The sequence below is a fragment of the Mus musculus genome, chromosome 9 (genome assembly GCF_000001635.26).
Source record: "Mus musculus strain C57BL/6J chromosome 9, GRCm38.p6 C57BL/6J".
NCBI classification, from domain to species: Eukaryota; Metazoa; Chordata; class Mammalia; order Rodentia; family Muridae; genus Mus; species Mus musculus.
Window position 1 is genome coordinate 110,061,532 of NC_000075.6, and position 22,551 is coordinate 110,084,082.

Genomic DNA, 22,551 nt, shown 5'->3' on the forward strand with positions numbered 1-22,551 from the left:
TTTAATATTTATTATTTTTATTTCAAAGGTGTTTTTACCTGCACGTGGATATATCAGATACATGTAGTGCTCAGTGCTCCTTTGGGACTGAATCTGTTTTCAACATGGGTGCTGAAAACCAAACCTAGGTCCTCTGGAAGAGAAGTCAGTGCTCTTAACTTTTGAGATCTCTCCAGCCCTTGTTGTTTGGTTTTTGAGACAGGATCTCATATACCCTGGCTGGCTTCAATCTCACTATGTAGCTAAAGCTGGCTTTGAACACCGGCTGCTACTACATCTCCCAAAAACTGGAATTATATACCTGTGCATACTTATTCATATTTTCATATTTAGCATTTCTATGACCTACTTTTATATTCTTTTGACCTTTTGGGGCGGCTGAGGGCTAGATTGTTAACCTTACAAGATGAACTGATACCTGGCCCTGGGTGTGGTAGCACAGGCCTCTAATCACAGCATTCAGGAGATTGAGGGAAGAGGACCAGCATCTGATACACTCGAGCCAGTCTTCAGGAAGTGAAAAGAGAGCAAGCCACGGGATGCAGCTCAGTCGGTAGCATTCCCAGAGCCTAGGTTTGCACCACATAAACTCGGTTACAACAGTACAGTTCTACAACCTTAGCACTCCAGAGGTGAAGACAGGAGACTCAGACCTCATCCCTATGTGTGTAGTGATTTCCAGGCCAACCCTGGCTACATAAGATTCTGTCTTAAAACACCAGTTACAAAAAAGAGTGACTGATGTTAAGGAGTTGAAGCTCTTTGTGTTTGAGAATGATTGTGTGGCAGGTGTCTTTTGGATTTAGGTATGCTTTTTGTGGTTATGGTTTCTGTGCCAGTCAGAAAATGTCCATGTTAGGACTACACATTTCATACTTGTCACAGTGCTCCTAGGCATCTTGCTTGTTTACACCTGAGGTATCTCCCTTCTGAAGAGAGGAGTTCTTCTGGCTTAGGCTGATGACTTTCTTTTCCACGGCTCTTGGCCTTGTTGGAAATCTAGGTCAGTTAGAATTGGAGCAGCTTAATCTCACATCCTCTGCAGCGTGGCTCTTTACAGCGAGAGGAAGTGAGGGAGGTTATTGAACCACCTGGCGCTTGCCCCATCTCTCAGCAACCTTTACTCTAAGGGGTAGACTATGGCAGAAGTGGTTTTTGTCCCCTTTGTTTTCGGGGAGTTGGTGTTTGGGTGACAGAAGCTCTTTGTTGGTATCCAGGGAAAAGGAAAGCAAACCTTAAAGGCCGTTTCCCTGCGCTGATCATCATCAGGGTGGATCCTCCTTCACACGGTGACAAGTGCTCAGACAGAGCTCCTAGAATTGTGATCCCAGGGAGGACACAGGCTGCCCATCCTCGGCAGCCTAGCCCTTTGGGTTCTTCAGAATGGAGCTCCAGTCATGGGACTCTCAATGGAGCCTTCCGTGTTTCAAATGGTTGTAAAATACATTTGCTTAAGGTAATTTCCGCTGACTCTCCACCCTTTAGGAGTATCCCGGCAAGAAGAAGCAAAGGCTGCTGTAGGTGTGACTGGAAATGACATCACTACCCCGCCAAACAAGGAGCCACCACCAAGCCCAGAAAAGAAAGCAAAGGTAGGCGCTACAGTGGATGATGGTTTCCCTTTTCTGTGATTTTAAACCTTCTGCTGCTATTGCTTGAATCATGAGTGCAGTGTCTTTTTTTCTGAGCTGTCTTGTCTTTCTTCAAATTTAGATGCCCTTAGAAAATAGATCCTATATTTTCATTTGGCCTAAACCAAATTCATTCATTCAAAATCCTCTGCCTGCACTTTTATAGTATATCTGTGTAAAATGTTCATTAAATATTTGTTTTCTGTGCTAGAGATTGAACCTAGGACCTTATACTTCTTAGGCAAGTGCTCTACCACCGTGCCCATGGCTTTTTCAGACAGGATGTTACTATGTCTACCATTGTCAATTTATAAATGACTTACCTTTTGCTTACTAACAGCAAGAAGCAATTGTAGACTTACCCTGAAACCTGTTCGAGAAAAAAAATGAATGAAGGTTTCTTAGACAGACCATGGCTTCAGAAACTTTCTCTTGTACTTGGTAAACACACAGGTACCACATTTTAGGGTATAGTTATGCTGTCTTGTGAAGACATAGGAAAGAAAAGTAGGGTGTGGTTGGTGCCTGTACGTTTAATCTCAGCAGTTTGGCAGCTGAGGCTAGAGGATCCTGAGTTGTGTGTCAGCCTGGGTAACTTAAGATCCTATTTTTTTAAAAAAGAAATCCAGTCAGTAATAATTTAATCATTTACTGATACATTTATTTATAAAATTCTTACAGCTGCCAAAAGTTAATGACAAAGATATTATTAAAATAAATGATTTAAAAATCAAACCATTGGAATTTGTGGCGCTATGATTAAGAAAGCATTTCCACAGACATGGGGATATAGTTCAGAAGTACAGCATGTGCTTAGCATGCCTAAGATCTTGTGTCTAAGAATAAAGAGAATTACAGTATCTTAAACTTCATCTTAGTATCACTTTACTGTCTACTGAGCTCAGAAGAAAGGAATGCTTATTTTCAGTTGCATCAATCCTCATTGCTTATAATTTTACTTTGAATTGTGCAATTTATACATTTTTATTTGTTTTTATTCTTGTCTGTGTGTTTTATGTTCTTTAAATTTTTTAAATTAAAAATTAAACAACCATCAACTTAAAGCCTTTGGCCACCACTCAACCTGCAAAGACTTCAACATCGAAAGCCAAAACACAGCCCACTTCTCTCCCTAAGCAACCAGCTCCCACCACCTCTGGTGGGTTGAATAAAAAACCCATGAGCCTCGCCTCAGGCTCAGTGCCAGCTGCCCCACACAAACGCCCTGCTGCTGCCACTGCTACTGCCAGGCCTTCCACCCTACCTGCCAGAGACGTGAAGCCAAAGGTAAGTGGCCACCCATACACTGTGCCCGGAGAAGATTTCCCTTGAGTTTCAGGTCCATAGACAGGCTCTTGTTGCTGCAGATGATGAACTGATGGAACTGGGGAAGGTCAGGGAAGGGCAGTGGTGCTTTGCAAGTCAGTTTGGGTGCCCAGGGGTGCGACTGTAACACTTGAAACCCTTTTATTATTTTCCTCTTGTCTGCCCTGGTCAGAAGCAATATTCCATTTTCTTTCATTCTTTTTCCTTTGTCTTAACTATTGCTTACACTTCACCTGTTTCTGTACCTTAAGCAGTTTCCTGTGTTCCACATACTAATCAGATATTTGTCTTTCTCCTTACTCATCCTGCAAAATAAAGTTTTTCCCATTACTTAGCAACATGCTGACTCATCCAGCTGAGCTCAGCAGGTTCCAGGATTATGTGACAAGTTATTTTGCTTTTAGTCTTAGGCAGCTTCTCACTGGGCTACTTATGATTTTCATCTTTCCAGTTCACATTCAGAGCTGCACTTGCTTCCATTATAGCTCCTGGAGGAAGGGAGGGTGCAGGCTGTGGCTGCCTTCCTCAGGCTTTTATTTTATTTAAGAAGGACCTTTAGCCTATTGGTAGCTTTAAATTCATGGTGGAAAATGTTATCATGTTCCCATGATAACCTGGGGGTTGTTCTACTTTAGCCTTGTAAAGTAAACCTAGGGTTTATAGTCTTAATTGAAGCCCTGTCTAAGAAACTGAGAAACCCTATCATGGACTAGAAATGATGTTGTCTCAGAAGGCTTTCTTTCTGAACCTTATTTATCCCATTTTGGATTTTTAGGAAGTTGTTTGGTTAAGAGGCTAGAGGGCAGATGACTGTCTTCAAGGAACAGTGCTCCTGGCAAGGGAAAAGAGTCTGTAGGGATAAGATGTACCTAGTGAGGTTTCACTCTGTATTCATAAAAATGAAGTATACTACACTAGTTTCTTGATATGCATAACTCCTTGAATATTCTCAACCATCCATAATATTTTAGTTGTATTTTTTAAATCTGGGCACGCTTAAAAGCTCAGTCAAATTGTCTTCCTAAATATAAAGTCCATGCTAATACTTGACAGAGGTAGGGTTTGAGCCTATGTCTAATGCCATTTCTGGTGCCTGGCCCCATACAACACTGCTTTTTGCTATGTGGTGTTTCAGCAGCAGTTCATAGGCTGGCTTAAAGATGTGGCATGTATCTAAGCACAGGGGGCATATATTTAATCAAGTCCAGCATGCAGATTTATAGAAGCAAACAGGGAACTTGTTCAGAAAAGGATATGGAAGCCAGTCGTGGTGGTGCACGCCTTTAATACCAGCACTCGGGAGGCAGAGGCAGGCGGATTTCTGAGTTCCAGGCCAGCCTGGTCTACAGAGTGAGTTCCAGGACAGCCAGGGCTATATAGAGAAACCCTGTCTCAGGAAAAAAAAAAAAAAAAAGAAAGAAAAGAAAAGGATATGGAAACCAACAGATGAGCTGTGGCTATAAGAGTCCGTTGTCCCAGCAAATTCCTGATGTCTCATCTCACACTCTTGAGTGATTTCTACCACAAGTCATTCTTAATATTTTATCATTATTACTCCTACTAGCAAAACAATAAGACTCTACTACATTGTTCTGAATCATAGTCATAGTTTGATTTGAGCTTCAAAACATTTTGTTTTGTGGCAGGCTCTTACTTTGTAGCTCTGGCATGCCTGGAACACACTTTCTAGATAAGACTGGCCTCAAACTAACAACAATCTGGCTGTCTCTACCTCCTGACTGCTGGGATTAAAAGTGTGTGTCACCATGCTCTGTTTGGTCCTCAGTCTTTGTAATAGAGTCTGGTGAGATGGCTCACTGGTTATGACTGCTTGCAATTCTTCCAGAGAACCCAGATTTAGTTTGTAGCATCCACATTGGGCCTCTGTAGGCACCTGCACATACACAACAGACATGCTCACATGAATGCCATACTTACACACAGAAAGGGGGGGGGGAGACAGAGACAAAGTTGGGATGGTAAGAAATTATAGTAGATGAGTACAGGTCCCTGGTTCTGATCTTTAGGTTCTGTGTAGGCAGTTAGACTTGATTTAATTTTTTTTGGGGGGGGGGGTGGAGTGGTGTGGTGTTCTTGTGTTTTTCCAGACAGGATTTCTCTGTGTAGCCCTGGTTATCCTGGAACTTGCTCTATGGACCAGGCTATTTGTTCCTTGTTTTGTTTTCCCCTAAGTTTCTAACATTACTATAGCTGACCCTGTTTTGAACAGTATCCCTTGCCTGATATTAGTCAGGCCTGCCCGTCATTGCCACCTCTCTGCTGTCAGCCTTCCCACCCTCAGTCTCTAGTATCATACCATCAAAGCTGGGCTGGAGCAATACAAAAGAAGTAAAGTGTGGGGCGCAGTGATCTTCCCATGGGCACACTGCCTTAGGGTCCAGGCTCAGCCAGCACTCAGCCTCCAGCTCACTTTGGCTGCTAGATGCTGATCTTCAAGAGTGTCATCCTGTTGCTCTGCTCTAGGTAAACATTACCCAGAAGAAGGGCTAAATTAAGTAAGTGTAACTTTTAGCCTCTGGCATATAGGCTTGTTAAGTCTTAACCAGTCAAATAGTTTCAGTGGATCTCAAGTAAAAATAGGTTGTGGTGTGCTGTCCCCTTTAGAGTTACTGTCACTGCACTAAAGTCGATGGACTAGTTCAGAGCACCAAGCATCTTCCATGGCTACTTGCTCCTGAGAGCTCTTTTAGTGTTTTATTTGGTTTGTCTTTTGGTTTCACTCTATGGACAGGTCTGTCCTGGAACTAATGGTGTCGCTACTATTTGTCTCATATTCGTAACAATCAAACTCTGCCTGACATTACAAGCTGCAAACACCTTTCATGTTACCTGGAATCCTTCATCTTAGAACCATTTATTTTCAAGTCAGTCACTGGAGGAGGGTCCGTAGTATTTCCTGTCTTTGGTGCATGCTTATAAAACCCTCTGGGTCTAACACTAACCTGCAACTCTTGTTACCACCTTTCCATTTCCAGCCAATTACAGAAGCTAAGGTTGCCGAAAAGCGGACCTCTCCATCCAAGCCTTCATCTGCCCCAGCCCTCAAACCTGGACCTAAAACCACCCCAACCGTTTCAAAAGCCACATCTCCCTCAACTCTTGTTTCCACTGGACCAAGTAGTAGAAGTCCAGCTACAACTCTGCCTAAGAGGCCAACCAGTGAGTATTACATCTCAGTCTTCCTTCCCATGGGAACCAGCAGGAAGAGAATAGTGCTTTCCTTTGTTTGTTTGTTTGTTTGTTTGTTTCAAGACAGGGTTTCTCTGTGTAGCCCTGGCTGTCCTGGAACTCACTTTGTAGACCAGGCTGTCCTTGAACTCAGAAATCTGCCTGCCTCTGCCTCCCGAGTGCTGGGGTTAAAGGCGTGCGCCACCACTGCCTGTTGGGGCTTTCCCTTTTGCTTCTGGCTGTAATGCTGACAGTGTAGTTATCTTCATACAACAACCATCAGTGTTCTGGACCTTGCACAATGGATTTAACAAGCCTGCATCTCTGAGTCGTCTGAGAAGCTGTGTGTATTCAGAAAAATCTTTAACAAAGGTGACTCCTATGAATTCTCAGATGACTTAGTTAACCCTTTGTTATTGAATCCATAGATCCCAGCATCCTTTTGCCTTTTGTAAGTCCAACTCCATGGCAAAACACTTCCAGTGTGTGCAAGGCCCTAAGTTCAGTTGAGAGAGAGAGAGAGAAGGAAGGAGGAGGAGGAGAAGAAGAAGAGAGGAGAGAGAGAGAAGAGAGGAGAGAGAAAGGAGGGTTGAGGAGGCAGAGGCAATTCATAGGCATATTTAGTAAGCGTCTTCTGTGGCCAAGCGGAAGTCATCATTGGGATTGATGAAAGCAGAGTGTGGTGCCAGCCATGTGTACTTGTGCAGCCTCCATGTGGCTGTTTAATTTTACACTGTGTCCTAGCAACAAGCATGATCAGTGGGTCATCATGGACATTTTGTAATGGTCAGATGAGTGTTGAATCTCTGCAGATCTCTTGTTAAATATACTCATTTGTTTGTGCAGGCATCAAGACTGAGGGGAAACCTGCTGATGTCAAAAGGATGACTGCTAAGTCTGCCTCAGGTAATGCCTAAGTCACCTGTTGGGAAGTCTAATGACCATGCTGTCCTTCCCCAGTTCTAAGGCTCCCCTGCTCTCCCTATGAACTCCTGTACTTCTCATTTCTTTGCAGCTGACTTGAGTCGCTCAAAGACCACCTCTGCCAGTTCTGTGAAGAGAAACACCACTCCCACTGGGGCAGCACCCCCAGCAGGGATGACTTCCACTCGAGTCAAGCCCATGTCTGCACCTAGCCGCTCTTCTGGGGCTCTTTCTGTGGACAAGAAGCCCACTTCCACTAAGCCTAGCTCCTCTGCTCCCAGGGTGAGCCGCCTGGCCACAACTGTTTCTGCCCCTGACCTGAAGAGTGTTCGCTCCAAGGTCGGCTCTACAGAAAACATCAAACACCAGCCTGGAGGAGGCCGGGTGAGTCAGTGAGCTTGGGGATCTTTGCATTCTGGCTTCTGTTGCTTTTCTGCCACATGCAGTCATCTAGATCATTTCATTCAGCATCAGAGAATTTCAGTCTTGGTTCTTGGCACTACAATATCAGGGAAGGCCTGGCCTTATCTTCCCATAAGGACCTCCTGTTCACTGTGTTGGGATTTATATTTATATTTTTCTTTGGGAGGTAGAAAGAGTCTTCTATTTTATAAAAACTCTTAGCCGGGCAGTGGTGGCTCATGTCTTTAATCCCAGCACTTGGGAGGCAGGAGGATTTCTGAGTTCGAGGCCAGCCTGGACTACAGAGTGAGTTTCAGGACAGACAGGACTGCACAGAGAAACCCTGTCTCGAAAAACAAAACAAAAAAACTCTAGAAAGTTGGATGTGTGGTTCCTCAGAGCACTTGGAAGACAGAGCAGCAGAATCATGATGAGTTTGGCGCCATGGCTTCAGGGTTTAGGGAGTTTGGAGAGAAAGCTTCAGAAACTGTGAAGGTAAGAGACACTGCACATGAGCCCCATTTATTTTTGGTTCTTACCAGACACATTTAATATCTCCATCCCTTGATGTGAGAGGAATCTGTCCAAATGAGAACTAGGGTTTCCTCTGGTGAACACTGTGCTGTGAAATGAACCACGTACCCTGACTTTTCTAAACTACAGTGCTTAACATTAAGAAAGTTCTGAGGCTGGGTGTGGTGGCACAACTTTTAATTTCAGCAGAGGGAGACAGAGGCAGGGGGATCTCTGAATTTGAGGCCATCTTGGTCTGCATGGTGAGTTTCATGACTATGCAGAGTGAGTGGGTGAAGATGGCAACAACAAAGAACATTCTGGGACCAACACATTAACTAAGGGGAGAAAAGCACTTACTACCAACCCTAACAGCATGAACTTAATCCACAGAAACCCTGTAGTGGAAGGAGAAAGCTGGCTCCTACGATTATCTTCTGACCTCCATACATGCTGTACACAAGTGTGGATGTGCATACTTGGACACACACACTAACTTTAATAAGCATATTCTAGTTGCATGGGTTTCAGTTTTATGTGTCAAATGTTAACAGCCTTGGGAACCCAGGATGTAGAAAAAATGGTGGTATTCTAGTTCACCCTTAACTGTTGTCAACTTGAACTGTTCTGTCAGCATCCAGAGTAGGATACTTAAATTGTATTAATCCAAAATTGTTAAAATTGAATAGGGGGTCTGGAGAGATGACAGAAGTTAAGAACCCAGGCATAGTTCCCAGAATCCACATCTATAGCTTACAACCCTTTGTATGTAAATTGTGTTTACAGGAGCCTAGTGCAGTTATATGTATGCAAAACATTCATATAGATAACATTTTTAAAAATATTTTAAAGAAATTGAATATAGGCACAGAAATGCAGCAGAATCATGGTTCATTTGGAAGATGTTAATGACAGGCTGGGATCCTTCTGGGACAAGGACCTCAGAGCAGTCCTGGCTGTGGCCCAGCCGGCCCGGTGTCTGGGCTGGGCTCCAGATGACCTCATCCCCCTTTTCACTCTTCTTGGTCTTCCATGCTACAAACACTCAACGCTCTAAATACCTTGGGCTAGTTGTGGGTTATTGTGTATTGCCGTGTACCTGATGATGTCATGCTTCCGTCACCAGGGGCTGGAGCCATGTGCGGGACAGGGACAGCAGCGCAGTGGAGGCATGAGGGCATTGTGATTTAGAATGACAGACAGGCTCACACGTGCTCACAGAGAAGCACTGATTCGATCTTAGCCTTTGAACGATTTCTTCATAAACGCATGAGCTCTTCTTTCAGACCTGGCCTGTGGTTCTTCTTTCTGTGCCCCTTGCTCAGGGATCGCTGCGGATCTAGACTAGGAGTGTGTCGTCCTAGGGGCAAGGGTGACTGCTTCTTTCTGCCTGGTATCCTGGCCTTGCTTTTTTTTTTCTTTTTCTGCCTTCTTCCTTCCTTGGCATCTAGGCTCTCATCTTGGTTTGAAACTTGCCCCTCCCCCTCAACCCCGTTTATCTCCATCCAGGCCAAAGTAGAGAAAAAAACAGAGGCAGCTACCACAGCTGGGAAGCCTGAACCTAATGCAGTCACTAAAGCAGCCGGCTCCATTGCGAGTGCACAGAAACCGCCTGCTGGGAAAGTGAGTTTTATTTAGGTTTCCCTCTCTGAGGTGAAGTGGGAACATCATTCTCCTAGCCTGAGTCATTTTCCCTTCTATTCCACTTTGTTCCTGTTCTTAACTAGTTCCTACTTTTTCCTGTGTTCCTTCCTCTAGTTAATGACTCAGCTGTCAGACAGTTTTTATATCAACCAGTGAAAGCCAACCAAGTTGTGAGCTCTTACCCCACTGTAGTCAGTCAGATGAAGGGAACGTGAAACTGTTAGACACTTCCTTAACATTTCAAACTCATCTAGTATGCATACAATACATCATACCCAGGTTCTTCTTCAGAAGTCAGGGCCTTGTCTCCTGACCGTAAAGTTGCTGCTAGGTATGGAGACAGATGCGCCTGTCTGGCTAAAATCAATCCACTGTTAATGTCATGAAAAAGTCAAGAACTTAAAGGAGCATGGTAAGGTACTCGGGTTCCTCAGCGTGAGTTCCAGGTTCTCTTGGTAGCCCAGCACATTTCCTTTGCAAAGAGCCTCTCGTTCTGAGGAAAAGGAGGGAAGGAAGGACCTTTCTTCTTGAAAGCTATAAGCTATGTTACTCTTTCCAGGGCTAGGGTGTTGCAGTACAGCCAGGTTGTGCTCTTCTGAATTGTACATCACTGTCTCACCATTTTGGTTGGTCTCTTTGTTCACCAACACATTATTATATATCTAAAGGATTCAGAGAGGCGTAAAACCAGATATGCTTGCTGTAATCCTAGTAGAGCTAACAGTGAGACAGAAGGATCAGGAATTTGAGGCCTGTGTGGAGTATACAGCAGGTCCCAGGTGAGCCTTATCTACATTGTGAGACCCTACTTCAAACACAAAAATGAAGCCTGGCCTCCTCCATCAGAGTTTCTGAAACAGATGGGTGAGTGCTGCTGAGTCTGTTGCCTGTGCGCCCCCTGGTGTCAGGTTCAGGATCATGGGACCATTTGCCTTTTTAGATGAACAATGTGTCTTCCTTCCTGTTGTTATCAGATCTGTGCTGTTAACCAGCTGCCCAACAATTCTTAGAGCAGCCTTTGTTTCTGGGAATGAGTCAGGTTGCAACTGTCCCAGGCCCCAACTGGGAACTGGTTCAGAGCATCAGTATCCTTGCTGAGAAAAGCTAGAGTCCAGCTTTCAGAGAAAAGGGGCTCATCAAGAAGGTAGGGCCATATTTGGGTGGACAGTGGGGGCCTGTTGCTGTATGAGTCTTAGAAACTACAGCGCAGCCCCCAGAGCAATGAGGCAGCCACATAGCTCTGTCCAGCCTGCTTCTGTCTTGTGTTGTTCCCTTTCTTGCTTTCACATGCCTTTCCCTGTGTTTTTAACCCCTGTTGTAATAAGTGGGGACAGAAGTTGGAGTGACTCTTGTTGACCATTGTGATCACATGTGGTGCTCGGTGTCGGTTCTAACTAGCCCTCTCCGTTTGTGTTTTTTCCCCCCTTCTCTTTCTATTCTCTAACACTCCAGGTCCAGATAGTATCCAAAAAAGTGAGCTACAGCCATATTCAATCCAAGTGTGGTTCCAAGGACAATATTAAGCATGTCCCTGGAGGTGGCAATGTAAGTATAAGCTCTGGCCAGTTGTCATATGAGGCATAGTCCCTGTGGGAAACCCATGGTGGAGGGGTGGAGGGTGGGAGGATGCGGGAAGATGACACAGAATCCCTTCCCTAATGTGAACGGATCATAGTGGCCTGAGTTGGTCCCTGACCAGTAAGCAATCTGCCAGCTGAAGGGAGTGATGCCTATAGTTATTTTCCAGGGAAAACAGCTCGTGATAGTCAGGTGTTTCATCTTATCCCTGTGTGAGAGGCTTTGTGCTTTCCTAACTTAGTCAGAGACCTGCTTTGAGGCCTGGAAGCCCCCAGTTCTGGGAAAGCACAGGCTTGACTGTGCCTGGGCAGCCCCTGGGCGAATCCCAGTCCTGAGACGGGTGCCCATATCCTCTGAGGCTGTGCTTGGGGCCTTGTCATTGTAGGATTGTATTAACCAGCATTGCTCCCACCCACTCCTGCTTCTGTTGCTTCCTTTGTGTTTGCTTCTCCTTCTGCTCCCCTTTCTCTGTCTCCTCCTTTTAGTCCCTTTTCTCTGTTCCATCTAAACATCCTCCTGTTGTCACGCTGCTGTTCTGGGTTAGCTCTTTGCATATATTGGAGGTGCCTGGGGATCAGAGCTCACAAGGAGACTCTGGTCTAGGAAAACAGTGCATTCAGTGGCTGTTTCCCTCTCGTTCCTGATGGTGCCCAGGCAGAGCTGTACAATGGACGCATTCCTGGGCCACCCACAAATGGTCTCCCATTTTCTTCCTTGTGCTTGGCTCCTCCTTGCTGTCCTCAGCTGAGGGGCTATGTTTTCCCTTCTTTTCAATCTGCACCCCTGCTCCAAATGCTTTGGCTATTCTGCCTGGGGTCTGCAAACACCCTCTGACATTTTACTTTGAGGAACCCAGCCAAGAATGTTCCTCCAGTCAACCCTTGTACATCCTTTCTGGTTAAAAGTCACTATGGATCTTTTTTTTGTTTTGTTTTGTTTCATTTTAAGATAGGCTTTCTCTGTTTAATTCTGGGTGTCCTGAAATTCACTCTGTAGGTCAGGTTGACCTCGAATTCAGAGATACCTAGTCTGCCTCCCAAGAGCTGTGTACCGCCACTGCCAGACTCACCATGGTTCTTCATGGCACGGAGGTAGTGTACCCAGTCAGTAGGTGGTTGGCCACATATTAACAGCTTCAAGTAAGGCTGGCTGCAATGAGTAAGATTTTAAAAGACAGTGACAGCCACCGATATACCAGGGTAGACACTGATCCTTGTGGCTTTTTCTCTGTAGCTTCTTGGCTTGGGTAGAACAGAAATTCTAAAGGAATTGGGTTATTTCTGTTTGTGCAAGTTCGAGGCCAGCCTAGTCTACAAAGTAAGTTCCAGGACAGCCAGGGCTATACAGAGAAACCCTGTGGAAAGTTTTGGAGTATGTATCATAAAGAACTTGCCTGGCATTCATGAGGCTATATGTTCAATCCCCAGCATAAACCAGGTATGTGACAAATGCTGTGATTCTAGTGCTCAGCAGGTGGATACAGCAGAATCCTACGTTTGTGAACCTGTCTCAAAAAAATAAGTAATTATTCATTGTTCTATGTAGTGCATACATAGTCTGTGCTGTGCAGTCTGCTGGGATCTCTCAGTGCTGCCGACTCAGATTTCAGAGGCCACGCTAAGGGTGAATGTAGTTTTTAGGGGGCCATCTTGAGAGGCAATTAGAAAACTGTTTTCAGGTTGGAAGGTTGAGAGCAAACAGCATGTGGACAGAGATTGAATGGAAGTGATGTTTCCTCTGTAGCTTATGTCAGTATGTCCATAGTGCTACCATAGTATAGTAACATTCTGGTGAAAGTAGCAAGCTTAACGCAGTGGACAGTGAATACAGCACTTGCCACACAAGCATGTGGACCAGGTCTTAGATCCCCAGTACCCACATAAAGCCAGGGACCCTTAAAAGCCCACCTGTAGTCCCAGCAAGGACAGGCTGGCAATCTAGCCTAGACAGTGAGCTCCAGGTTCTGGGGAGACCTTACTTAAATCACACACATGTAAGCCCACACGTGAACAAGTATGCGTTCACACATGTATGCCACACTCTTAGATGTGTCTCACCACACAGTCCTGACAGTATCTATCACACACATGTTGCACTGACCAGTGGGATACCAGGCTGTGAGCAGAAGCCACTCTCGAGATGTACACCCAAAGAATATTGGAAACCAAGAAGTCCCTCGACTGTCATCTGTTTCAGCTGCTTCTGTAGCTGGTCCCAACTTAAGATTTTTATGCAGTTTTTCTCTTGTAATGTGGAGAGTAAGTGCTCAGACCTGTGTGCAGCTCATCTCCACAGCATGTATTAGTGTGTGTAAGATGTCACAGAGCAGCCATACAGTGACAGCCTATGATTTGTCATATACTGAGTGTTCCTTCAATAGACAGGAGTCTAATGTGATGACACACTTTTTTAATCCCAGCACTTAAGTACAAGGCCAGCCCGATCTATATTAAGTTCCAGGACATCCAGGGCTACATAGATAAGACCCTGACTTAAGCAATAATTAAATAAAATCTACAAATCAAAAAAGATAAATGTGTGATTTTGCTGGCTGTCAGGCTTCACCATGGAGAGGGGAACCCAGTGAAGGAAGGAAACACATGTCCTAGGCCAGGAGGGGAAAACTGACTGCAAATAGTGCCAGCTGCCAACCAAGGAGGCCTTTCTAAGCAAATAGGCTAAGAATACCTTGAAATGAGGCTGAAGAGATGGCTCAGCAGTTAAGAGCACTGCTTTTCCAAAGGTCCTGAGTTCAATTCCCAGCAACCACATGATAGCTCACAATCGTCTGTAATGGGATCTGATGCCCTCTTCTGGTGTGTCTGAAGACTCATATACATAAAAAATAAATCTTAAAAAAAAAGAATGCCTTGAAATATAATAGGTGGGTGCAAAATTAGTATTGACTCATGGTCTGTTTTCTTTAATCTTAAGATTCTTCTGTACTCTGAAAGGTTTAAGCTATTGTTTTTTGTTTTGTTTTGTTGTTCTTTTTTAGTTTTGGTTGAATGCACTGCATATTCTGTTCTAGAGTCTCTTTGTGTGTGTGTGTGTCTGTCTGTGGCATGTGACACATGTATAGAGAGGTCAGAAGACAGCATTGATAAGCTCCTCCACCTTGATTGAGACAAGGTCTTTTGTTTTTATCTGTTTCCTACCCCAAACAATTGGGGAGCTCCTGGGGATTCTCTTGTCTCTGCTTTCCTTCCCTCTGTGTAAGTTATGGAATTGCAGGTGCTACTGCTATGAATCTCTGTGATACCTGAAGATTTGAACCATACATTGTATGGCAAGCACTTTTACCTATAGAGCTGTCTCCTTAGTTCCTGTTCTGTGGACTGTTAATTATACCTTTGTCCTGAAGTTTTCTTTAAATTGATTTAAGTTTACATGTACTCCCACATTTGGCCTGAGTTTCCCAGGTAATAGCTTCTCTCCATCCGGCTGTAGTCATGTGTGCACTGTCATGAGACTGCCAGCAGCCCTTAGTGCAGGACTTGAGTGTAATGTGTCTTTTAATCAGAATGGTCCCTTACTAAATTTTCTTTCATTGAGGTGGTAAAGGGAGGCCTGGAGTGTAACTTCATATTTTGGAAAGAGCTCAGCCCCAGACTGACAGAATGGCCTCTGTTAGCTTCTCACAGGCAATCTCAGGGATGGAAAGTTACCTCTGCTTAAGAATCCATTGGTGGTGGGGGCTGGTGAGATGGCTCAGTGGGTAAGAGCACCCGACTGCTCTTCCGAAGGTCAGGAGTTCAAATCCCAGCAACCACATGGTGGCTCACAACCATCCGTAACGAGATCTGGCGCCCTCTTCTGGAGTGTCTGAAGACAGCTTCAGTGTACTTACATATAATAAATAAATCTTTAAAAAAAAAAAAAAAAAAAAAAAAAAAGAATCCATTGGTGGACTAGTTCATGGCACATGTACTTTCTGAGGCTCCCAGGATTAAGTTTACCCTGAAGCCGGACAATTATCTTAGACCAGGTGTTTAAAGCCATAAGTTATATCTTTCAAAGGAAAACAAAACATACAGCCTTGAATGGCACAGAGTTAATGGAGCTATAGCTGCCTCTGCCTCCTGGAGTGCTGGGGTTAAAGCCGTGTGCCATCATGGTATACATGATCTTGTCAGGCAGGTCAGTCTGCTCATTATCCTCTAAACAGACATGACATCTAGAAATGAAAGCCTACAGGAAGCCTGAAGAAAGCAAATTTTGTGTGATCAGAACAGACTTCTGGGCACAGGGTCTACAGAGGACTGCGCCTGAAGAGCTCCTCTTCTAACTGCCTGAAAAGAGGTAGTTAGTGCTCACAGTAAAGTATATATCCTCCATAGCTGGAAAGCACATGTAAAAACTAATGTGAAAAATCACCACACACCCTATCCATGCCTGTAATCCCAGCACTGGAGGCTAAGGAACACACACATCAGCAAAGGTGAGCTTGTCTTATAACAAAATGCGCGTTGCTAACTGAGGGCAGTGCTATCTTATTGCATCACTTGTATGTATAAAATGTACCAAGTGGGGTTGCAGAGATGGCTCAGTGGTTGTTTAATTCTCAGAGCCCACATGAATCTCAGAGCTATGCCGCTCTAGTGTCAGTAGATCTCATTCTTCCTGGCCTCTGAGTTCCAGATATGCAAGTGGTACACAAATGTAACATTCAGGCAAAATATTCAAACACTACCAATACAATGCATCTAAGATTTAATGTTCCAAGAATTAATTTGATAACTTTATTCTACCTCAGGGCTGAGTGGTAGCCATGGGGTAAATGTCTAAGGCGCGGTACAGATCATTTTGTGGCCCTTTTGTGCATTCTATTTTCCCGGGAGAAGAAAGAAGTCTGTGTCGTGAAGAAATGAGTCCAAACCACACATGGCTGTGTGGCTGGCCTGGGGTGTGCATTGAAAAGCACTGGGGGGACATTCTCTAAGTGTTAGCTGTGTGAAGATTGATAGGTAAGCTTTTGAGATGGAGCCAGACAGGCATTTTAGGAGAGCCCTGACATTGGTGTTTGTACCCTGCACAGTGAAGCAGCTCTGGGGGGGTGAAAAGGAAAACCTGCAGCTGGGAATGAGGTTAGAGGTAAAGAGCCACACTAGATAATGGGCTCTTTAAAGCACTTTAGGAGGTGGCCTTGACCTTGAACAGACTGAAAAGGGAGTAACCAAGGGAGCTGGTGAAGGTAGGGCAGGCTAATCCATGACCTTTGTGCCTTGTCTCTGAGGATATTTGCTTTCTGTTCTTCTGCTTAGGTTCAGATTCAGAACAAGAAAGTGGACATATCCAAGGTCTCCTCCAAGTGTGGGTCCAAAGCTAATATCAAGCACAAGCCTGGTGAGTGGCTCTGCCTGTGGCTCTGAGAACCCCTCTGTAGCAGGTGGACTCTGAAGGTCATCTGGGTAGCCTTCCATCAGGGAAGTTCCGTGACATCACAACTGGGAGCCCCTTCTAGAGAGGTGCTACATGAAGATCCAAGTTTGGATCCTTGGATCCCACATAAATGTCCACTGGGCATAGTGGCCAGCTTGTGATTTCAGTGGAGACAGGATACCCAGAGACAAGCCGATAAACGAGTTCTAGGTTCAGGGAAGAGACTCTGCAAGGAAATCTGACATTTAACCTCAGGTCTTCACTCACGAAGGGTCTTTCCTCCCAGATGGAAACAGCACAGCTTTTCCAGCGCTGCCAGGGGTTGCAGCCAGGTGCTGCTTTGCTTTGCTGTTGGAGGAACATGTTAAGTCCATCTTCACAGCTGTTCCTCAGTGGTCTTTATGTCCTGCCCCTGGCAATCTTGTGCGCTGTGTGCCAGGCACTGGCTGGTTGACCTGGGCCAGCCTCCCACTTTAACATTCCCGGAGCTGGTGCTGGAGGAGTGGGCTCACTTCAGATCCAGTAACAAATGCAGCCCCGAACAGAGCCTCCTCGACGCCAGCCTTGAGAGGAGAAGGGGGGGCTTTTGGAATGCTTGTCTGTGAGGGTCTCCTCACAGCTGCCGTGGCGTGTCCATCTGGCAGCATCCCTGGCAGCATCCTGCAGAGGCTTCTGAGAAGAGCCTGAGCACTTGCCTTGGCTCATGCTCTCCGTTCCATGTCCAGAGCAGACAGCCGTCGTGATGTTCTAGATGCTGGGGCACAGCTGCCAGAGCTGGTATCTCGTGAGATCACTCCCCAGGCCAGTTAAGGAAGGCATAGAACATTCCCTTTTCTCAGTGGCTCCAGTCTAGGTTGCTTGTTTTACTTACTTGGTTTTGTTTTGACTTTTTTTTTTTTTTTTTTTTTGCGGGGGTGGGCAGCATCTCACTGTGTTGCTCACTCTAACCCAGGATAATTTTGAACTACTCAGCCTCCTAAGTATTGGGACTGTGAGGTCTAATGTAGATTGTACTCTTTTTTGAAGGACCAAAACCACACTGTGGTCCATAAGTAAGTATTTATCCCACTCTCCCTTTATATGAGACAGCTCTTAGCCCTAGTGGCACTGAGTTAAGGACTGGTTTTGCTGGGGTAGCTCTACAGTGAGGAAACCTGGTGAGTTTGTGAGGACTGGGCTGAGAACAGGTGGGTAGGAGGGTCGTTCTGCCCAGGCCACACTTCTCCTGAGCCAGGTCTATCAGCGTTCCCCCATCCTTGCTCCTGTGTTCAGGTGTCCTTCATTTTTCCCCAGCCGGGGAGCACTGGCTCCTGTCTGCCTTTTTTCAACTCACACTTGTGAGCATACTCACTGTCTCACTCTTCCTTCTCACTGTGTGGCTCAAGCATTCAGTGTCTGTAGCCCATCCCTGTCATTCACCAAGTGTCAGAGAGTTAGGGAGACCTGGGGAGCCAGGAGCCAGTGCAGGCTAGGCATGCAGTGGTTCGAGGGCAGCAGCCTTCCCTCCACAATAGGTATTTTCACTTCCTCTCCTGTCCTCTGAACCACCCTTGAGCTGTTTAATTTCCTTGTTTTTAGAAGGGACTACAGCCATCTGTGGCCATTCCTCTCTAGACTCCTGACTTGGCTCACAGGTGTATTCTGCTACCCTTTGTTCCAGGTGGAGGAGATGTCAAGATTGAAAGTCAGAAGTTGAACTTCAAGGAGAAGGCCCAAGCCAAAGTGGGATCCCTTGATAACGTGGGCCACTTGCCTGCAGGAGGTGCCGTGAAGGTAGTGAGTGAACCACCAGTACGCAGCTAGAGTAGTGTGTCTCCGTTGCAGTTGGAGTGGGGCTTAGTGGGCCTGTCACCGCCCCTCAGTTTCTTCAGGAGTCACATGTTCTTCGTGCCATTGCTGTCTCCATTTCCACTGTTAGTCCAAAGGGAGTCAAAGAGCCCCAGCCACCTCAGCTTGTGGCAGAATCTGCCCCCGAGAGCTGTGACCTGCCTCATTGGGCCCATCCCATCCATTTCTGAGGGAATGTAGGTTGGAACACAAATGACAAGCAAGCTGGGCCTTGCAATTCCTTGACTGTCAGTTTCAGCTGCTAGGGACGGGCTGCTGGGGCTGTCCTGGCCAGACTCTGGAAGAGCATGAGAGTACAGGCGAACTTCTTCCATATCTGACATTGGCTGGGCCTCTCCTCTTTGATCCCTCTCTTCTTTCCTCCTCCCTCCTCTTCCCTTCCACCTCGTTCCACAGTACCGTGAGACCTTTTGTGTGCCAAGATCCCATTTATCCTTCATTCTGTGTCGGGGCAGCCGGGGAGGCCCATGCAGGTTGCAGTTTACAGACTCCCAGGCATGAAGCTGCTGCTGATTTTCAGGGAAAGTGATCAGGGACCTTCCCTCTGTGCCTGCTCACTGTGCTGGCCATTCTGCTGCTTTCCTGTCCTGTCCTCTGGTTCCAGGTCTGACTCCACTTCAGAGACCATTTTAGGGCTCTTTGCTCTTAGAGTTTTGATCCTCTGGGACTTGAGAATATCATCCTTCAGTCTTGTCTAAAAGGGGACATTACAGATTTGGTGTCTTGTTCATGACATCAGGAAGTGATTGCAGCTTAAGATTCTCACTCAGATTTTCTATGCCAAGTTTTGTATTACTTTTTTTCACTTCATCAATGTCTGTCTCTACTCTTGCCTGGTGGGTTTTCCAGGACATGAGTCTAGCTCATAAAAGCTCCCACTGTTGTTGTATGCTTGACCCATGCTGCAGGTCCAATGTCCTTCTGTTGAGCTCCACAAGGTTTCCCCGTAATGTTCCTGGATCACACCTCTTTGAATACCTTATTTTGCTTCCTCTGTCCACAGGCTCTAGAATGATGTCCACATAAAAGATGCTCTCCCGTGAGGGGACCTTACTTCACGGATGAGCAGGCAGGGAGCCTACTTAGTTACCAAAAGCCCTTCCAAAGCAATGGGTGTGCCTGGCAAGGAGCACCTCTACTTTCCAGCCAAGTGTAGACCTCTGCTATATGCTCTTTAGAGTTACTGTTGTTGTAGCTATTTTTAATTTGGTATCAATCTTGGTGAGAGTCACAGAGTTCCATAATGAGATTCCCAAGAGTGGCATTAGCCCAGCAACTCAGTGTTGGGCTGATGAGTCAGTGTTGGGGGAAGAGAAGCAAAGGCCAGATATAGAGCTGGGTTGCTGGGGGGTGTGCGGGGTGGGAAGGCTATACAGGAAACTCACCACCATCACCCCATTCCACTCCCTCCCCAACTGACCCTTCACTGTCTCCCCCACTGTTTCATTGTAGACTGAGGGCGGTGGCAGTGAGGCCCTTCCGTGTCCAGGCCCCCCCGCTGGGGAGGAGCCAGTCATCCCTGAGGCTGCGCCTGACGCTGGCGCCCCTACTTCAGCCAGTGGCCTCAGTGGCCACACCACCCTGTCAGGGGGTGGTGACCAAAGGGAGCCCCAGACCTTGGACAGCCAGATCCAGGAGACAAGTAAGTGGCTGGGCTTGGCCTAAGGGCCAGCCAGGGGCCCTGTCACTGGCTGAAAATTGAAGCTCCTTTGTTTTATGACTGGAGTATGGCCTAAATTTTAACAAAGTAACCTTTTATCTTCCAGGCATCTAATGATGACATTCTGGTCTCGTCTTCCATCTCCCCTGTGTTCCCTCTCTTGTCTCCCCCCCTTGTTACCCTCTCCCATCCCTCCTCACGTGTCACTGCAGATTGAGACCTACAGGCTGACGTTCCGGGCAAATGCCAGGGCCCGCACCGACCATGGGGCTGACATTGTCTCCCGGCCTCCCCACTTCCCTGGTGGCCCAAGCTTGGGGTCTCGAGCCCTGGGCTCCTTTTCCCGGGCTGTCTACTAGACTTGTAAGCTCTTGGGTGCTGGGCAGCCCCTTTAGGCCTCCCTCCCTCCTGCCTCGCTTGCTCAAGGCAGCAGCAGCCCCACTCGCTGCCATTACACCTCCTTCCACCCCTTTCTGGGCCAACTCCAACTTCACTATCTCACCACTTCACCACTGCACCACGGAGAAAGTTGGGCGGGGACGGGAGTCCAGTGGGATCTCTGTGGGATCTAGGGGTGAGGAGCTGGATTCCAGCCTTGGCTGTTTGGTTTTTTTGGACCAAACCCAAAAGAAACTGACAAACCTCTCTTCCCTGGCTCAACCTGGAGGGACTGGTAAAGGTGAACTCCACGTGGAGACCAGCACCGACTGAATCCCTGGAACCTAAACCACTCCTTGACCCCACGGGGTGGAAGCCACCATTTGGTGGTACCAGGCCCTTTTGCTGCCTCACCTCAAGTTAGTCAAGGATCAGTCCTCCTTGTCCCCACGACTTATCGTACCTGAGTAGCTGCTGTCTCACTTTTTTATTCTTTCCTCTCCCAATAACCTATGAACTGGTGGTGTAGTTTGCAGGCTGAAGCCATGTCTAAATGAGAGTTCTTGGTAGGTGGTGAGGGAAGTGGGGAAGGAGATCCCGAGTCTCCACTGAGGAGGCTGTCAGATATTGGCGGGGGTTGCCCTACTCTGGGCAGCTTGGGCCCTGCAGGAAGAAGTGAAGTCAGACAGCTAGGGTGGGTCAGTGTGGCTGATTGTGTTGGTATTGTGTGTATGCTGCTTTTCTAACCAAGAGGCTGGTTTTGGCATCTATCTCATTCCCTGGGAATGCGGTGGTTAAATGTGTGATACAAAATCAGGGCTGGAGAAACAGAAATGAAGGTCAAAATCGCTGGCCTGTACCTACAGGCCATAGCACCCAAATCCTCATATCTAGGGGAGCCTGAAATGTCCAGAACGCTTGTGAACAGTGGGGAATCAGGTGTGAAAATTTAAAACTAAAATGCATGAGACTGAGGCCATCCAGTCTTCTGGTGTGGCGGGAGAGGTGGAGCCATGGTGGTGCAGCCATCCCAGCGTGGTCTGCTCATGGATGGGATGGTTGCAATGTTGAGAAAATCCCGGGAATTTTATCAACACAAGATTCTTATTGCACTTGTATTTTTTGTATTAAAGTTTGCATGGTTTCTAATAAAGGATTCAAACCTAAGTTTGTATTGAAATGGCCTGGGAGTGTCTAAGGGCTCCTCTGATAGGGCATTTTCTGCTGGGCAGATTTGCCTCTCAGGAGGCTGGCCCAGACTTGGTCCCCTTGGCCCTCCTCCGAACAGACTCTGCCTTTGCTTGGGTACAGTTTGAGGAGGTAGAGGTCTTTACTCTCTCTCTGCCAAGGGAAGGTATCCCTGGGCTTGAAGGTCTTCTCCATTTATGAGGTAGCAGTTACTTTGTGATAATCTTGACACTGAATCCCTAGCTCTCTAAGCACACACAAAGAATTGCTGGGACCTGTGGAAAAAAGACTGCCTGAGCTGGGGAGTGGCTTTCTTCCCAAGCTGTCAGAACTAAGCTTGGAGCCTGCATTGTCTGTATTTTGCAGCAATAGGGGCCCACGGAGCTGGGAAGGACACAGTGGGGACCAGGGTAGTGATGACTGAGCGTATACAGGTACTTGCTACCCTCCTTGATGTTGATCTTAGGGCCTTGAAGATGCTAAGGAAATTGACAAGAAACAAGTCCATTGGCCAAGGATTAGAGAAAGGAAGGTAACCCAAGCTCTGTAGGTAGCTCCCTGGAAGGATCCCACGAGCCAGAGAACCTGAGAAGGCTGGTCTAGCAGCTTGGGACCACAGGCCATGTGATGTGCATACTTCAAAATGTTTGGGAATAAGGTCCTTCTGTATTTTATAGTTTGCTCATGGCTTAGCCATTACCCATGTCTGTAATTGTTGTACTGATTTAAACAATAAAGCTGCCTGACATCCCACCATGTTATGTTGCTTCTGTCCTCTTAGTCCTTATTAGTTCTTATCCCCTTCAGCTCCTCTCCCACCTGCCTTATGGCTGTGGCCAGGGCAAAATCAATGCCTGGAGTTCCTGGCAGGATGTACACAAATCAAGG

At 46.4% G+C, this 22,551-nt stretch overlaps 1 protein-coding gene across 48 annotated transcripts in view; it reads left to right on the forward strand.

Moving 5' to 3' along the window:
• Positions 1-22,423, forward strand: part of Map4 (microtubule-associated protein 4) — a 154,114-nt gene extending 131,691 nt beyond the window's left edge. For 4 of the 48 annotated variants that reach the window (XM_006511955.3, XM_006511956.3, XM_030244084.1 and 1 more), the window contains 11 exons: positions 1,486-1,592; positions 2,697-2,918; positions 5,954-6,137; positions 6,993-7,052; positions 7,162-7,454; positions 9,495-9,608; positions 11,082-11,174; positions 16,472-16,553; positions 18,250-18,365; positions 19,890-20,079; positions 20,204-22,419. In XM_006511955.3, the coding sequence (XP_006512018.1) occupies positions 1,486-1,592; positions 2,697-2,918; positions 5,954-6,137; positions 6,993-7,052; positions 7,162-7,454; positions 9,495-9,608; positions 11,082-11,174; positions 16,472-16,553; positions 18,250-18,365; positions 19,890-20,079; positions 20,204-20,211 (1,469 nt within the window). In that variant the 3' untranslated portion in view covers positions 20,212-22,419. Of the gene's footprint in view, positions 1-1,485; positions 1,593-2,696; positions 2,919-5,953; positions 6,138-6,992; positions 7,053-7,161; positions 7,455-9,494; positions 9,609-11,081; positions 11,175-16,471; positions 16,554-18,249; positions 18,366-19,889; positions 20,080-20,203 lie in introns of all 48 variants that reach the window. The other 44 variants (XM_030244102.1, XM_030244095.1, XM_006511964.4 and 41 more) reach the window with 31 other exon arrangements.
• The last annotated feature ends 128 nt before the right edge of the window (positions 22,424-22,551 follow it).